Below are 17,461 nucleotides of genomic sequence, written 5' to 3'. Positions count from 1 at the left end.
AATCATCTTTTGGAAATGGATCTTAATGCCTTAAGTAAAAAAATGAGGAAATATCCAACCTTTAAGGACACCAATTTTCTTTGTGAATGAATAATGTATCATAAATAAATAAATGTTCTTCCTTAAAATACAGGGTCATAAGTATTGGCATCCCAATGTTGAATTCCAATAGAGGCAGGCAGATGTTTATTTTTAAAGGCCAGTTATTTCATGGATCCAGGATACTATGCATCCTGATAAGGTTCCCTTGGCCTTTGGAATTAAAATAGCCCCACATCATTACAAACCCTTCACCATACCTAGATATTGGCATGGTTTTATTTCAGTTAGCCTATTAGCTGGTTTGATTTGCATTGAGCTCAATGAGCATCAAACCAGCTAATAGGCTAACTGAAATAAAACCATGAAAATCTCTAAGATCAATTTCCAAAAGATGATTTTATATTCCTCTTTTTAGTCAACTTTAGCAGAGGCCAATAATTCTGGAGGGTACTGTACATAAATGGCATGTGTACAAAATGCATTAGTTACTTTCTGAAGTAACTAGTTACTTTTATAATTTGTAACTGTAAGTCATTTAATTACTTTTTGGAAGAAGTAACTAGTAACTGTAACTAATTACTTTTTAAAAGTAACTTGCCCAACACTGGTCACTGGCTTGTGTCCTTATTACTCTATCTTGTCATCAATGTTTCTGTGCAACTTGTGTATTTATTGCTCCAGGGCTCCCTTTTAAAAGAGATTTGAATATCTCAATGGGATATCACCTGGTAAAATAACGGATAAATAAAATAAAAATAAAACCAATCGTTTTTTATCTAGTACGACAGTAGGCCTACTCAGTGAGAAATGGAGATCTATGTGAAAAATCATTGGATTTCTCCTTTAACAAAAGTCATTAGGTACTTTTGAGTGGGAAAACCTCAGTGAACATACAGCATGACAGATTCTTATTTTACCAGGATAATGTATTTATAATATTGTATAAAAAGCATAAACACACAACATAGTTTAAAAACAGATAAAAGTGGTTTTAGAATATTTCACTACCATATGCAATCACTTATACCATATCATACACTAATGGTTACATTTTGTTTACTGACTGCATTCCATTAACTAAATTCCATCACACAAAGTTATGCTTTCTCACCAACTGTGTGAAAAACATCTAGCCATTTCATCCCTTCACAGGTGCTTATCAGTCAAGATTGTTAACATTTTTGATTCTTCAATGATGAAACAAGCTATGAAACGCTAAGAGAACAGGGGTATCTGTCTCTATCTTCACAAATCTCATGGAGACTCATTTAGTCTCTGAGATCCCCTTCTTTTGTCATACCTCTAACACTGGTGCACTACCGTGTACTTTTTATATCTGCTCTCTTTTGGACTTTGTTAGAGTGACAGGAATTAGTACTTTGTGCCTGCTGACATGTAATAGCTTGAGTATAGCAAGTCGGTTTGGATAAAAGCATCTGCCAAACGAATAATGTAACTAAACTAAAACTAACTAAAATGAATGTAACTAGACATACATACTGAATATGACCATTGAGCGAAGGCAAGTGGTACTTTATAAATTAATTTAGTTAAGTACAAGCATGCCAAATTTCAAAATACTAGCTTCAGCTGTTCTTGAGATAAGTCATTTGCTAGTTGCAGCGCGTCTGTTGATAAAATATCCCCACTTCAGGAGGGGCTAACAGAAAGGTACATGCCCACCTAGGGACACAAACTTTATATTCCATATCAGCTATGCGGGGATGCAACCATGTTGAGTTTGTAAATGAGTGTAATGTAAATCTAATAATAGGATATCGTAGACTAAATATTTCTTTGAAAAAAAAAAGAATGACGAAAAAGCGAAAAGGACAGATGTATATTATTCTTGCGGAGTAGTAAATCAATAGTTTTCTGAGGGAGTAAAAAACAACATTTCAGTTTGGTTCAGTCAGATTGGCATGCAAAGGGTGTTCATCCCCAAACACTCCCATCTTCACGAGCATGTCCTTCGGTATGGGTCGGGCATGACGAGACGCGTACAGCCTCTCCAGGTGACCGTTCATGGGAGAGCTCACGTACTCAGAGCAGGATGGGCCACTCAGGCTTGGACCACAGACCACCTGGAGTTTGTAGAAGAACATTCCGTGGTTCAGGCTACACGCATCATCCTTTGTTCCTTCCTTGAGGTTCACTGTGCAAGTTCCGAGCAGGTCGTCATCCCACTTGCTGTCCTCATCCCACACCTCGAACTTCACCATGCTGGTCTGAGAGAGAATGACATCACCAAGGTCAAAGGCCATGTTCCACTGAGGTGAGTTGTTGTTCCAAATCACAGGGGTTCGTGCCAGTTGCATGTTCTGAGAGTTGAAGACTTTCACATAAGCATCTGTAGCTGTGGTGGTGTCACCCCACAACCCAGAGGCCCTGACTGCAGTGATAATCACCCGAGCGAGACCGCGTTTAACAGGACAACAGTCAGTACCTACACCAGGATCACCATGGCAACTGCAGACACAGGGCTCCTTTGGATTTCTTTTGACACCAGACTTGCAGGGCTCAGAGCAGTTCTGCCAGAGTCCACTCTCTAAAATGTAATGCTTAATTGCTTTGCGTAATTCTTTTCGCACTGGAAGCTTGGGGCTCAGCAACTCATGGAGGGGATCCAGTGAATAGGAGATCACGTCTGGGTTGAGTGGCAAGGAGGAGAGCCACTCCTTGTAGGCGGCCGGGTCTTTGTCTGCAGAGAAGAGGAGCTCAGGCTCAGTGGTGTGGCCACCAAAAATCTCTGTAAACCTGTCAGGATGAATGAGAAAAAACAACAACATTTAATTCAGTGTTTAATCATGATGATAATCATACTGCTATTAACAATTTACAGGGCGTCACTAGACCCTTTTTACTGGAGCACGTGCCCCAGCTAGTATTTATAAGCTGTGCCCAGTAAAAATCTCACAGGGAACGCGTAGCTGCAAAGCTTGAATCACTTGGCAGAATGTGCACAAGAGTTGTACACATAAGAAAAGCCAAGATTTTGGGGTTGCTCCCCAAAGGGCAGGCTAAAGAGCGCACTTTTTTTTTACATATACGCACCCTATGCACATGGGAGAATTCGCCCAAAAGTGCAGCAGACTGATGCATTTTAACTTAAGAATAAGCAATTTTTCTGATTGGGGGGGGGGGCATGTGCCCCAGTAACATCTTAAGTCTAGTGAAAGGCTTTAACATAGCCTTAGGTGAGGTCCAAACCCTACTACTAAGAAAACAAGGAAGAAACCTGGAAAGAACAGCATACACAAAACAGGTGTATCCTCAAGTGTAATCCCTTAGCTCACCTGTCACTGAAGCTGCTGGAGAAGCTGTTCTTGCCCTCAGTCTTGTCCTTTGCCTCCTCACAGTGCTTTGTCTCTGCCCCTGTCTTGACTTTGTCTCCAACACTGGCTGCGGCCTCCACGTCGAGACACATCTTGATCTCATCTGAGCTCAGGCCCTGTAAAGAGGCCATGCACTGCCTGATGCTGGTCACTGACTGTACCATCCCGCCCAGAGTCACCTGAAGGCAAACATAGGGAAAGTGTAAACGATATAGTGTGCAAAACCCAAGGGCCTAGAATCTGTCACTAGCATATCTCTGAATGTCAGTTACATATGGCACAACTGGTGTACCCACTTCTGTACCCACTGGTTACTGTACCATTTACCTTAGTCATAAAATGTGTCCCAAAGTTGTTGATAAGCTTGTAGAAGCGTTGCTTGTTCTCACTGGTGTATTTCTTTGGAAGTTGATTAATGGCACGCTGAAACTCTGGATGAAGGGTGTGATGGTTGGAAACCCTGTAGCTATACATTGGAAAATGGAGAGTGAGTAACAGGTCAAAAACAGTTAAAAAAAAAAGAGTCTAGTACATTCTTGGTCAAAACAGGTCAAATAGAGTCTAGGCCTATAAAATATTTGAGGTAAAAACAGGTCTAATAGGCCTATATTTTCTCTCTACATTGTGTATCAAATATTGGTATTAGACATTACACGTCAACATAAACTAATTTTAAACCACAACAACCAAATGCTGTGTCTTCTAGGTGGGTTTATTTAGTTACATTGGCTGGGCTATCTCTGTCACACAAACACCTAAACCATACTGTACAGTTCAGTATTTAACTATGCAGTAACACATATTACATTACAAAGATCCCAAAAGGCCTTGCCATACCTGTAGTAACTACAGACCATTTTATGGCTTAAGAAGGTAAACTTGTCTCTCTTCGTTTTTTCCATTGAGTACTCAGCCAATTTTGACTGGGTCCCTGCCAGCATCAATGAGCCATCCCCCCTTTTGGCATCTATTTCTAAATTAGCTTTCCAGTTGTTCTCCACACTGGACGCACTGGAACTGACCAGGGACTCACTGGACTGGTACAGTGAGCTGGCCACCTTCATGCTGCATTTCTGACTGGGTCTCCAGTCCACCACAGCTGCTGGGACTTTCTGCATCTTGCCCTCTTGATACGGGTTCCTGCACAGCATGCAGGTGTTGTTTTCACGTCTCCATAGGTTCATGTCGATGACAAAGGCTCCCTTGCGCTGCATCTTGGTGATGTCGAAGCCTTCACCGGCCAGGTTGGATCCTGGGGCAAACTCGGCCTCTTTGCACTCGCGAGGGGAGCCTCTGGTGCATGACTGGGTAGTTTGGGGTATGAGGGCCAGATAGACAGCTACCACAAAGGTAATGGTGGGAAAATGCATGGTCACCTGGCCTAGAGCTATATTTAAGAAAGGAGCAAAGCTTGATTAGCAGTCCATGATTCTAATAACATACACTTGGACAAAGTAAGTGTATTGCTTTTCATGGTCCTGTAGCTTTCAGTTCTGTATATGGGCTCAAAAAAAGCATTCATACACAGTTTGGGCTCTGCACCCTAAACAATTTCAGCTAGTTAACATACTGTATCGATGGCTGTATTATCAAACTTTCAAATAAAAAACACGACAGGACCATTACCTCACTTTACAGCTGTGTGAAACTCAGAACAATGCTCTACTCGCGGCCTAAAATGCAACGCCCTCGTCTGTCTCCCTAAAAAAAAAAAACTGAAGAAAAAAACAGAGATTGTTGCATTACAAAGACAAAACAATACTGAAGCACTGCTGATTAGTGGATGCGCAAAAAATATGTAAGACAATATTGTTGCAATAATGTGTTCAAGGCTTTGAATTGTAAATATTACAGTACAGTCATTTTGTAAGCTTTTTCATGTTTAATCTACCACATGTTCATGTTTAATCTACCACAGATAGCACCACAGAAAAGGAAACAGAAAGTGAAGTGTTTCTAAACCACATGCTATTCTGTTAAATCTTTTCATTTTAGTACTTTGTAAACTTGCCTTTAGGTCACCTGTTTTCTTCCATAACCATTGCTTTGATTTTTTTGAATACTTGAGCGTAAAGTATACCATGCAGAAATATACATTATGATTCACACATGGAAGTGTCTTGTCAGGAATTTGTAAGACATTAGAAACTGATATTTTTACTGAATAGATTTACAAATATCAAAAGGAATGAAATGCCCGCACTCTGCACTACCACACTACTTTCTTTTGAGTTCTAGTTCCATTTGCCCGGCACCTCACCGGTGGGGATGTGCACACTTTTATAACTACTCTATAGATTTACAAATATAACATGCTTAATGGCAATAATCACTCTGCTGTATAATGAGGAAATTACCCAAGCAGAAGTGTATTTTGATTATATCCTGAAAAGGTCATTGTTAGCAGTAGCTAAATGGATGTTTAGGTTACATAGCTGTAACAATTCATTGTGCTCACGATCAGAAAAACATAAAAGTGACTAAAGTGCCTTTAAACGTGCATTTAACTTGTATTGAAGTAAACAGCTGAAACATTCAGTTTTGACCAGCCAAGTGATAATCACTTTCTTTGTGACAAACCTGAAGTCAAGAATGCAAAACAATCACAAGCCTCTTCTACTGGGCTATTTTGTGTGTTGAACTGAAACTCTTACCTTGATACAATCCTTGTAGCAGCAGTTATACTACTTATGCTATATTGAACATCTGACTGACGATTGTAAGGGTCTCTAAGATTTTCTCAAAATGCTTGAAACCTGACGAGTGAGTCACACAAAGACAGACGTGGGAGGTGGAGCAAAGGTAGAGTTTGCAGATGGAAATGTTTGGTGGTCTCAGTAATGGTAATAAGATTCAGAGTCAAAAGCAGATAGACATTTATAGAATGAGATAGAGACACAGAGAGAGAGAGAGAGAGAGAGAGAGAGAGAGAGAGAGAGAGAGAGAGAGAGAGAGAGAGAGAGAGTGTGTGTGTGTGAGTGAGTGAGTCAAAAGCTAAGGGAGAGGTATGTGTGACTAAGAATGTTGAAAAAAATTATTGTGGTGACTCCATTGCATAAGCCTGGGCTGACTGATTTTGTATTGTATTGTAGTGTGTGTGTGTGTGTGTGTGTGTGTGACTGACACCATTTCTAATGTGCATTAAAGCAACACCAAAGCACTTTTCCTCTGTCGCACGCACGCTATTTGGAAATAACGATTTCCACAGACAAGGTAGACTATTTTGCGTGATTTTATGAAAGTATGATGTATTGCGACCAGAGGTGGGACCAAGTCACTGTTTGGCAAGTCACAAGTAAGTCCCAAGTCTTAGCAGTGAAGTCCAAGTCAAGTCCCAAGTAAAGGCAGAGAAGGGCAAGTCGAGTCCAAGTCCAAGTCCCATCAAAGCCAAGTCGAGTCCAAGTCCAAGTCCCAATCTCTTTCAAGTCCTGAACAAGTCATCAGGTACTCTTCACTTAATAATGCCATTATTAGACTATCGATCATAATTTTAGCACTTCCATCTAATCCACAGTATTTTTTTTATAAATACAGATTAAAATATGTTCAATGTTTCTGTCTTGTAATCTTTTACGACATATGACATACGACATACCTGTGTAATATACACATGTGCATACCTGAGTAATCTGTACAAAACGGATAGCTACATGACACTCAGCACAGCTGCAAATGTATATATATTGTTTTTCCAAATTGCGGAGCCCACTGTAAGGATGAGTAATAATTTGACTGATGGCAGTTCACTGCGCTAGGATTTGCCTGCAAACAATTTATTAGGCTGTCTGCCAGTGGCGACTCATAAGAGAAGCCAAGGTCAACACTTTTATATTATTTAAAAGATAATAATGACAGTAATTTTGTTTTAAAGTATTAATTTCTTAAGAAATACTACACATTTGATGCTATTTATCTCATTTGTAAATTGTGCACTGTCACTTTAAGCCCATTGTGTGCCACTGTCCACACGTTCTCATAATAATGTTATTTTACCAGCTCCATTCAATTATAGCCTATGGCTAGTCCTCAAACTCAAACATTTGTGCCACATGTATAGCACAATATTAACAATGATAAGCATGATATTAAGTTGGCACAAATAGCTTTCATTCCTTTGGAAAAAGAAGCATGTATGACATGATGCTTGCTTGACATTTTCTGTTTGCAATTAAAAGTGAATTATGAGCCTGGTAGCCAGTAGCCACCTCGCTACAGTAGCTGAGTGGAATGCGTTTCAATCGGCATTTCACATGCTTCATGTAAATCAATTATAGAATACTTCAAGACTCACCAGTTCCATTACACAAAGGCAAAGACAACTCTTCATATTCTTGTTCACTTTCCAAATCACAGTGAGTGCAGCTAGTATGTCATACCTGGATCTCATAGTTTATAACAGTAGGCTATAGTGAGAACCGGATAAATTCGCAATCTCCTCTGATCTCATATTTGTTGACTTCACGATTTCCTTTTATACGTTTCTTATATTTAAAACAAGAAATCAATCATCATTAACAATGACAAGCCAGCTGGAACCTACTAGTTTTTCTCTCCCTCTCGTATGCGTGCTTAGATCGTTCTCAAATAAATGCAGTAGGCTAGCATAAGTTCAAGTTGGATCTTAATGGAGAGGACTCGAAAAGTATCATCTTTATGTAACATGCTGTTGGTGCATTTTGACATGAAACGTTCTCTAACAAAAGTGCAAATCAGTTTGCATTAAAGCTACTAGTGATTGGCTAAATGTTGGTCCTTCCTCTGTCTTTTGGTGCCCTACACACAGTGTGTAACGCGTGTCGGGGTAGCGGCAGCACTGAACTGTGCTCTGGCCGCTTGTCTCCGCTATTTATTTATTTATTTTTTTAGTCGCGGTGGGAAAGTGTCTCTGGGGTGACTGGTCCACGATCAGGAAATGTAGTTTTTGATTCAAGACATGTCAAGTCATCACAAGTCAAAGAGGCAAAGTTCGAGTCAAGTCTCGAGTGAATAGTATTCAAGTCCAAGTCGAGTCGCAAGTCATGCCGAATTTTATCAAGTCAAGTCTGAAGTCATTAAAATCATTACTCGAGTCTGACTTGAGTCCAAGTCATGTGACTCGAGTCCACATGTCTGATTGCGACATTAGAAGCAAGTCAATTTGTAGTTTCTTATCTCTCATTCCTTCGAACAACAGATCCGCTACCCGATCTGGCAAACTTACATAGTGCAGTTATAGCCGATAAAGGGCCGCGGAGCGAATGCAGAATGCAATTCTTGGGAAAGGTTATGACGGGGAACGGAAAATAAAATAAAATAAAAAACGCAAGGAGTGCACGTCTATTGTTGTCATGCTGTAACATTGATGCAGGCGACAGTGCTTTAGGCCTACCGTAGGCCCTGTTCGAGGCCACCAACTGGAGACCACTACACTCGCAACAGTTGTTTGAAGCTTTAGTACTATTCAGGCTACATCCGTGGAGGCGGAGAGAGCATTTTCTATCTGCGGCCAATTTGTCACGAAAATCCGAATTTACTTAAATTTAGTTGAACTTGTATATATGTTTACAGTAAAAGAGAAATATGCCTGCCTTGCCCTAATGAAGAAATATTTGGTTATCTTTGAGTCATTATTCCTATTTGCAGCCACTTACAAATCTTAACGGCCACAGAATGGATTTCGCTTAACAGAATGGTTTAGGAATCATTCAATGGTTTAGGCCTACTTTAGCAGACTTTGTTAGTTTTTGAGCTAGCTGCTCAGACACCTGGAGTGGCTCTGACCAGTATGATCGTAGTTTGTTCTGCCGATTGATCCTAACCTAATCCCCTGCACACAGTGAGGAGCGCCGTACTCTGTGAGCGACATCGAACCTCCCTTTCATCCTTGCCTGTGAAGATGAGATCCAAGCTTTGGCTGTCTCGAGCCCTGGGCTCACTTGTACAGGGGCAGGCTCAGCTCTCAAACAATCCAGGGGCTGCCTTAGCTCTCGTCCGATCATGAGCAGCGCGCGTGACACCCACGTGGTGGAATGCTTGGACGTCCGGATGGTCAGCAGGGTTTGGCTGAGCGCATCGTCAAATGTTTTCCCCTCTTCCAGGCAGGCTCTGAGTCCATTTTTGAGCATTTGATTGAGTCTTTCCACTCCCCCATTACTCACTGGGTGATACACGGCTGTTCGGATGTGCTTGATTGACCGAATGGCCAGGAACTCTGAACTCGGCTGATGTAAATTGGGCCCCGTTGTCCGTAGTAACCACACTGGGAAGCCCCCAGTGCCCAAACAGGCCATCCAGGTGACTAATGATGACGTTAGAGGTGATAAAGGTCAGTTGAACAACCTCTGGCCATTTTGAATGGAGGTCATGTACCACCAGCAGGAAGCGTGCGTGTGCCCCATGCAGTTCTCCACAGAGGTCTACCTGGATGTGTTCCCAAGGCCCAGTAGGCCAAGGGGTTGGGGTCAGGGGTGCTGTGGAAGGCTGGCCTGTCTTCCCGCTCAGAAGGCAGCAAGTGCAGTTACGCACTAGCTCCTCTACGTCAGAGTCTATGCGGGGCCACCAAACTGTATCCCGGCAGCGTTGTTTCACCTTGACCACCCCCAGGTGCCCCTCGTGAGCCATGTGCAGCACTCTTGCCCTTAGGGTCTCTGGGACAAGTGCACGATGGCCAATGAAGCCAGACACACCGACCCCCCCAGCAGGATAGCTCATCACGCAAAACGGTAATAGGGAAGCAGGTCCCCGCCCAAGAGGGGCAGTCGAGTGAAAAATGGGGCATGAACCTGAGGTAGTAGGTAGCCATCCCAAGGAAGGAGGAGAGCTGAGATGGTGACTGCGGGTCGGGCAGGGACAGAATGGCCTCGGTGTGAGACACAATGGGAGCAATGCCCTCCTTGGAGAGCCTGAAACCCAGGAACTCAACCTCTCTGACTCCAAATGAGCACTTCTCCCCATTCAGCACGACCCCATGCTGTTCGAACCGCTGAAACACCTGTTCCAGACGGGTGTCATGCAGTGTGGCTGAGGGTGCGTGCACCACCACATCATCCAGAAAGATGGATACCAGTCAGTATGAGTGACATTATCTTCTGAAAACAGCTGGGGGCCGATGAAAGTCCAAACGCCATGCATTTATACCGAAAGACCCCCACATGTGTGACGAACGCTGTGAGGTCCATGCTGGCCTGTGCCAGGGGCACCTGCAGGTAACCGTGTCGTAAATCCATCTTGCTGAAGACGGTGGAGCCATGAAAATGGCTAGTGAGTTCCTTGGCTGTGGGTAAGGGATACTTATCGGGGATGATGGCTTTATTTACATCTGTCAAGTCAACACATAGGCGTAGTCCACCCCCTTTTTCTTGGCCATCACCAGGTTTGACACCCAAGGTGAGGCATCAACTGGCTCTATCACACCCTCCTCCACCAGGCGACGCAGCTCGGCTTCCACTGCATCGGCTTTCCTTGGGCAGGGCAGGCTGGCTCTCTGGCGGCATGTTTAGGAGAACCACAGTTGTTGCAGCTCTTAGGCCCACTCTCTCTTGTCCCCCTGTCCACTCTCTGTACATCCAAGCTGTCACTCACCTCGATCGCGGCAACAGCACCTTCGGGGTCTGTGTTCGGAACTGATGACAGAGGTGACTTAGCAGGCTCCTGCACAGCGCGGCTGAACTTTCGCGCCTCCTTCAAAGCCTTTTCAAATCGTTTTTCTAGCACCAAAGCATCTGCTAAACTCATAGAGTCTGATTATATCAGTAGTCTCTCCTTCACCTGGTTACAGGACGTTTTCTCTATTAATTGGTCGACTATAAGTCCATCTTCCAAAGCACCAATATCACAGCTCACACAAACTGATCAACGCTCACAGCAAAAACACAAACTGATCAACGCTCTCACCCGGTTTCTGAGCTCTCTGACGAAACTCAAAACGATGCATGCGCCGGCTTCTTCCAGAGCTAAAATAATTCTTCAGAGCCGCTGTGGCTGCAGAGTACGCATCTTCCTCCTCCGATAACGGGAGCGTTGCAAAGATTCGTTGTCCCTCTTGCCCCAGGCAATGGCGGAGGAGAGCACACTTCCTCGCATCTGGCAGGACCGAGTAACCTATTGCAAGTAAATAATCCTCAAACGATGTCAGCCATCGGTCCCAGGGAACGGCTGGGTCACCGGGAACAGGAAGGAAAGGTGGGGGAGGTGGTATCGTGAAAGCAGCCATCCTCGTTCGCCAAATGTTGTGTTCGGATTTAGGCAATAATCACACAGGCTTAGTAGCACGCCATACTCTTTATTTCTAACTCCACGACACATGCCGTAAAACAGTCGCGCCTCTTAAAGGCACAGTAACCTTAAGAACAGAACAGACACTATGCTCAACCGGGCACTGTAAGAGTGTTTTGCAAACATAACACACCACACAATGATTTTCCTGGGTGTACTAAATTGTGCTTAAATCTGGTTAGAATCATAATCGCGCTGCACTAATTTGTTAAAAACTGTTGCATTCGGGTTAATTCTGCAAACCTACTACCACAAATACAATTCAATTATGTGGGAAACACTGATATTGATACATTGGGCTAAAAACAAAAAATAATAATAAAACAGCTATTTCCCAGGATTCCCAGGAAATGGGTTGTCTTTTCCTGGGATCTGATTCATCTGATTTTCGGGAAAAATGTTAAACCCTAGTTCCTTCATGGTTAAATTTTTGGTTCAAGTAATGTTTGTGGAACATTCTTTGAACCATGTTTAAAACTCTCTCTCTCTGTGTCTCTCTACGTATGACACGATGACTGATGATACAAAAAAATCAAACTTAAAAAATCAAAAAAAAAAAAAAATTTATGGTTTAACAAAAATAAGCATTAAGACCTCAAGGGAATGTTCTGGGGACATTCCTTAATGGATAAAAAATTTATCCTTAAAAAACTACCGTCGGCGAACGTTCCTTTAAAGTCCGCTGAAGGTTACCTTTAGAGGATGTTCTGGGAACGTCAGTTAAAGGATAAGAAATGTATCCTTAATATAACCCCCAGGAAATGTTCCCTTAAAGTCCGCAGACGGTTACACAAGACTATACCTTTAGAGGACGTTCTGGGAACTTCAGTTATAGTATAAAAATATCACTTAATTCATTGGATATAAAGTGTCACACTTCCTTGCCCTATTGTCTCATTCAAATACCTGTTTTAAGACCTGACCACACATACACACACAAATACGCATGGCAACACACACTCTCACATTCTTCCAGTAGATGTCCTTATCTTTGTCCAGAGGCTACATGACTTGAATTTCCCCTTGGGGATCAATAAAGTATCTATCTATCTATCTATCTATCTATCTATCTATCTATGACTGAGGTCATTCATTGGTTGTCCTTACTAAATAACTACTGTTGCGTCCAGCAGCCACATTAACACTAATGGAGCAGTCATTCTCTGCCAGTGCCGCTATTATGTACAGGTTGGGATGAAATTGTGTAGATAGTTCACAGACATAAAAGTGAGACTTAATACAATGTCATATCTAGATAAACATATCTATAGATTGCGAGATAAATCAGTAATTCTTGATAACATTTCTGAAGGTAGGTTCTGAGCTTCAGGCTAACTGCCAGCATCCCCTACCATGTCAGCGAAAGGGTTAGCTATAGTCTGATCTTCAGGGTCCACTAGAAGCCCATATAAAAATAAGCATATATTCCTTTGATTTAAGATTATTTACTTACCTTTTTTTGCATTTCAGGCTGAGACCAGGCTAGATTACGCATTAGACTGACACAGAGGGCCAGGTTCTGCATCAGACAGAGGGCCAGGTTGGGGCTCAATTTTAAAAGACATTTTGCATCTCTGCCTCCCGAATGGCTTGATTATAAGGAAAATGGGTCCATTTAAACTAGGGGTCTCCAACAGGTAGCTCAAGAGCTACCAGTAGCTCCCTAACTGTGTCTGTGTAGCTCCCCAAAAGGTTCAAGGAAAAATTCTATAAATCTGAGAACACAGTCACTTGCTTAACCTATTAAAGTTCAAATTCAAATTCATTCTACAAACAGAGAAGATAAAGGAGTTGAAAGGAACCTTAAAACACGTACAAAGCTTATTCAACTCTTTCGGATGGATGTCAGCTATGTGATGCAATATAAATATTAGTGTAGTTCTCGGATAAAATGTTGGAGACCCCTGATCTAAACCTACATAATATTCCAAGTGTAATAAAACGTATAAATAAACCTTAAACCAAATAAATACAGCCCTAATTCCCAGGGAGAGAGAGAGAGTGTGTATGCCGGAGTGTTTGTATGTGCATGGTCAGGTCTTAAAGCAGATATTTGAAAGAGACAATAGTACAGGTAAGTATGCCATGAAAGTGTAACACTTTATATCCCATAAAGAGACTATCAGCTCCAGTTATTATTTTATTAAAGGATGTTTTTTTTTTTTTTTTTTTTTTTTTTCAAACAAGCCAATAACGTAATAACCAAACAATAATATAATAGCTTGTTACATTATTGGCAAAAAGTTAGTTATTGGTTTAGAAATGTCATTGCGTTATTGCCAATTTATTACCTTATGGCTTTATTACCGACTACTAGATTTTTTTTTTATCTTAAGATTAATAACACTTGGTAAGATAAGCGGTTTTTGCAGTGTAGGCTATATGTTCATTTTATGTTACTTCAACAATGACAATTTTTTAGCTGCATAGATTGAAGTTGTTTAACATTCTAGTTAATATTCTCAATGGTACAGTATATTACATTGTAATAAAATGAATTATAATATTTATGTGGAACTGAACTGATAAAAAGAAAACCTTTGTAGCTTGTGAAGAAATTCAGAGAACAAATTTATTTCCTTTGCTAATAACTCTGGAAATGTTTTTCAATTTAACTGAGTGAAACCCACAGATACCCTGTTTATAATTTTGAGAATATTAGAAGAACTGACTATGTTCATTTTCTCAAATTTCTTATGAAGTAATCAGAGATGCACTGTGACTAGTTGACAATTTGTATGTTTGTCTTAAATCAGCACATCAGCAGGCAGTGATGTTCGTGACGACCACCACTATATTGGCAGGGGCCATTCTGTTCCTGCCTTATCCCTCCATCCAATCGTGCATCTCTGGCACAATAGAGCACTGCCAAGGGGCAGAAATGGCCCTGGGATCATCCTTAGTTGGTGAAGGTTTTGATATTACCACAATGCAACGTAAGGGAGTTTTTGTTATAGATACGGACACATTTGAAACTCCAAACAAAACCTGCACCCTCTGTGCAAACCCCTACCGTGGAGGGAAAATGGAGAAAATTCCTACATCTGTCATTAACTGGAGGCCTCTTCATAAATGTAGCATAGCTATCAAGAGCAAACTACTGGAATCTGCCTTGGCAGTGGCTGATCATGTTAGCAAGCAGCACTAGACTATGTTGATAAAACACAGCATAGTGCTCTCAATGGTGTATATTGAAGCAGAAGATGATGAATATGAATGAAGAATGATGATAATGATTATTATTACTGTTATTCCTCTTGCAGCTACATGACCTCAAACAATCCAAATTTGAATCAAGATTTCAAACGAGCCGTGGAAAAGCTCCCGCAGATCTACAGCCCAAGTAACAAATTGGCCTATGATGCTTTCATTGACACATATGGCACTCACTTCATAAAAAAGGTATAGAGAAAATTGTGAACACATTACAACTACTAGCTACCAATTGCAACAGTATTAGCTACTGTATGCCCAAACTCAGACCTTCAGTTCCTGGAATATCCATCCTAATACAAAAATATAAAACTATTATAAAGAAACATAAAAAACATATATGAACCATTATTGGCCTACTGTACATCTGGCACATTAACCATTATGGAGGGGTATTGATTTTAGAATATTAAAATTGTCTTAAATCATTTTCTCCATCTCCAGCATAAGCGTAAGTAGACATTATGGCCTTGTGAGAACTTCCAGATGTTATACCTTTTATTCTCTACAGGTAAAGACTGGTGGCAAAATAGTATCAATGACTAGTATCAGGGAGTGCAAGGCCTCCATGATGGGGTTGAGCTCCGATGAGGTGAAGATGTGCCTCGGTGCTGAAGTTGCTGGAAAAATCCCATCCAAGGTTGACATTGACCTTAATGCAGAAATTAAGTTCTGTAATGGGAAGAAAGAGAAAGTGCACGGGAGAAGAAGCTTCTCAAACGTCTTTCATGACAGGTGAGTCCGAGTGAAATTTGAAATTTAATTTAACACCAAACTTTCCATGTTGGCATGACCATACAGTAATTTTCCTGGTTATTTTTTCCATGTTTTGGATGTAGGACCACAGAAATCACCGGTGGGCAAACAACAGAAGGTGAGCTCCGAGATTCCTCTGCTTATAAAAAGTGGCTTGCATCCCTGCCAGTCAGCCCAGGTGTGATCTCCTACACGTTGAAGCCCCTTCACCAGCTGATTCCAGATAGAAAGGTGAAGAGAGAGCTGAAGCAAGCCATCAAAGACTACATCCTCAGCAGGGGTGCCAAGAGGGAATGCTCTGACCACTGCAGCCTTGGGAGGAGAACCAACCCAAGGCCCTGTGAATGCCACTGTCAAAGTCACAAGGGGTTAGGAACCAACTGCTGTCCAACGCATCCTGTTAGCCATTGTTGCTTTGACCATCATAAGGGGACGAGGTCTGTATGGTGACACTCTATCTGGTACTGATGGGTATGTGAAGATCTACGATGAGAATAAAATACCGCTTGGCAAGACACCCACGATTCTGAACAATGACAATCCTTACTGGAACTGGGAACTTAACATTGGTGACATGCTGCTGTCTGCGAACAGCAAACTCAGGATTGAAGTGTGGGATGAAGACGACAAGTATGATGACCTCCTTGGAACGTGCTTGGCAAAACTTCAGTCGGGGGGTGACCAAGGGGAGAGGGTCTGCGCTCTTAATCACAGGGTGCTGTTCTACAAGCTGAAGGTGACCTGTGGTCCGAGTCTGAGTGGCCCATCCTGTGCTGAATATGTGAGCTCTCCCATGGACAGTCTGTTGGAGAAGCTGTATGTCTCTCGTAATGCTCGTCCCATTCCAAAGCGCATGCTTTCCCAAATGGGACTGCGGTTAGATGGGCAAGCATTCAACTACACACTTACGGATAACAGCTCAGTTCTGAATGGAGAAAAGGCTGACTGACTCTAAGTTCAAGCATAAATGTCTCAGGATTCCCTCGTGTCAATGCAGCTAGTTTGTTTTGCTGGTCAAGGTATTAGTCTTATGCAATTAGACTGATCCATGGGCTTACTGACCAATTATATGTGTGCTATCAGCAAGAAATAAAAATGACCAAAAAAAGCAAAAAGTAAACATAACATACCTGATTACAAATGAAATATACCTTCATTTTATTAACTTAGTGTAGCGGACGGGACCTGCGTCTGCTTAGTAGGGGTAAATCACTCTTCCCTGAATGGCTGGAGATCAGAAGATCTAAGTCCCTAACCCCCAGGCCTACTAGTCTCGGGTCTACCCTGCCCGCTCAGCAAAGCACAATAGCTTAGGCTTTAGGATTTTGACCTGTCACTGTGGGGACCTAAAGTGCAGAATATCAGTAGCCTGTGTCAGTGTGTGTGACTTAAACTGTATTCCCCCTAACTACTGTACCTTACAGACAGGGGATGAGACGCCCCTACTTCAGGAAAGATGGAAAAACTTAATAAAAGCAACAGTGTAAAGTTGAAAAAGGAGTGGTTATTTATTATATAAACTTTATAAACTTTATTACAGGCTCAAGGCCCACAGAAGACAATACTGTACACAGATCAATAAAACATCACACATTCATATATACACATTCTATACAGCAACAACAGAAGAATAGAGCTAATGAAGGCACAGATACCAGTGTTCCCATATTTTTGACATGTACCTCACAGAGCTACTTAACTTGGATCTACTATCTGAACAATAAGCTCATTCATGGATCGGTCCAGCCTGTTCATAAACTTGAAAGTGAGATTTCTCACCAAAGCCATGAAAGTAGTTAAACCCAGCCTACAGAACAGCTGGCTTGCCCTGGTACTTCTTGGTTTCTTCAAGAGAATCCTGA

The 17,461-nt window shown here is 41.8% G+C and overlaps 1 protein-coding gene and 1 pseudogene across 1 annotated transcript; one reads left to right on the top strand and one right to left on the bottom strand.

Annotated features, from left to right (window-relative positions):
* Nucleotides 1-950: 950 nt before the first annotated feature.
* On the bottom strand, nucleotides 951-6,522 carry LOC125296791 (perforin-1-like). The gene is made up of 5 exons (XM_048246870.1): nucleotides 5,004-6,522; nucleotides 4,215-4,764; nucleotides 3,705-3,843; nucleotides 3,339-3,556; nucleotides 951-2,799 (listed from the first exon to the last, which is right to left on the bottom strand). Exons 2-5 carry the CDS (start codon nucleotides 4,745-4,747, stop codon nucleotides 1,941-1,943), a joined length of 1,749 nt encoding a protein of 582 aa, XP_048102827.1. The 5' UTR covers nucleotides 4,748-4,764; nucleotides 5,004-6,522; the 3' UTR covers nucleotides 951-1,940.
* An 8,375-nt stretch (nucleotides 6,523-14,897) lies between these two features.
* On the top strand, nucleotides 14,898-16,640 carry LOC125295641 (annotated as a pseudogene).
* Nucleotides 16,641-17,461: the final 821 nt, after the last annotated feature.

Source organism: Alosa alosa, chromosome 6 (assembly GCF_017589495.1).
Source record: "Alosa alosa isolate M-15738 ecotype Scorff River chromosome 6, AALO_Geno_1.1, whole genome shotgun sequence".
Taxonomy (NCBI): domain Eukaryota; kingdom Metazoa; phylum Chordata; class Actinopteri; order Clupeiformes; family Clupeidae; genus Alosa; species Alosa alosa.
Note: the sequence above shows the minus strand (reverse complement) of the source record. Positions and strands in the feature narration are given on the sequence as shown.

What these genes read in the sequence shown, in the direction of transcription:
- LOC125296791 (XM_048246870.1), bottom strand. Translation starts at nt 4,747, where the DNA reads ATGCATTTTCCCACCATTACCTTTGTGGTAGCTGTCTATCTGGCCCTC. An exon ending in ATGGTCTGTAGTTACTACAG is followed by an intron (nt 3,844 to 4,214) that starts GTATGGCAAGGC and finishes TCCAATGTATAG; the next exon opens with CTACAGGGTTTCCAACCATC. An exon ending in TCCAGCAGCTTCAGTGACAG is followed by an intron (nt 2,800 to 3,338) that starts GTGAGCTAAGGG and finishes TCATCCTGACAG; the next exon opens with GTTTACAGAGATTTTTGGTG.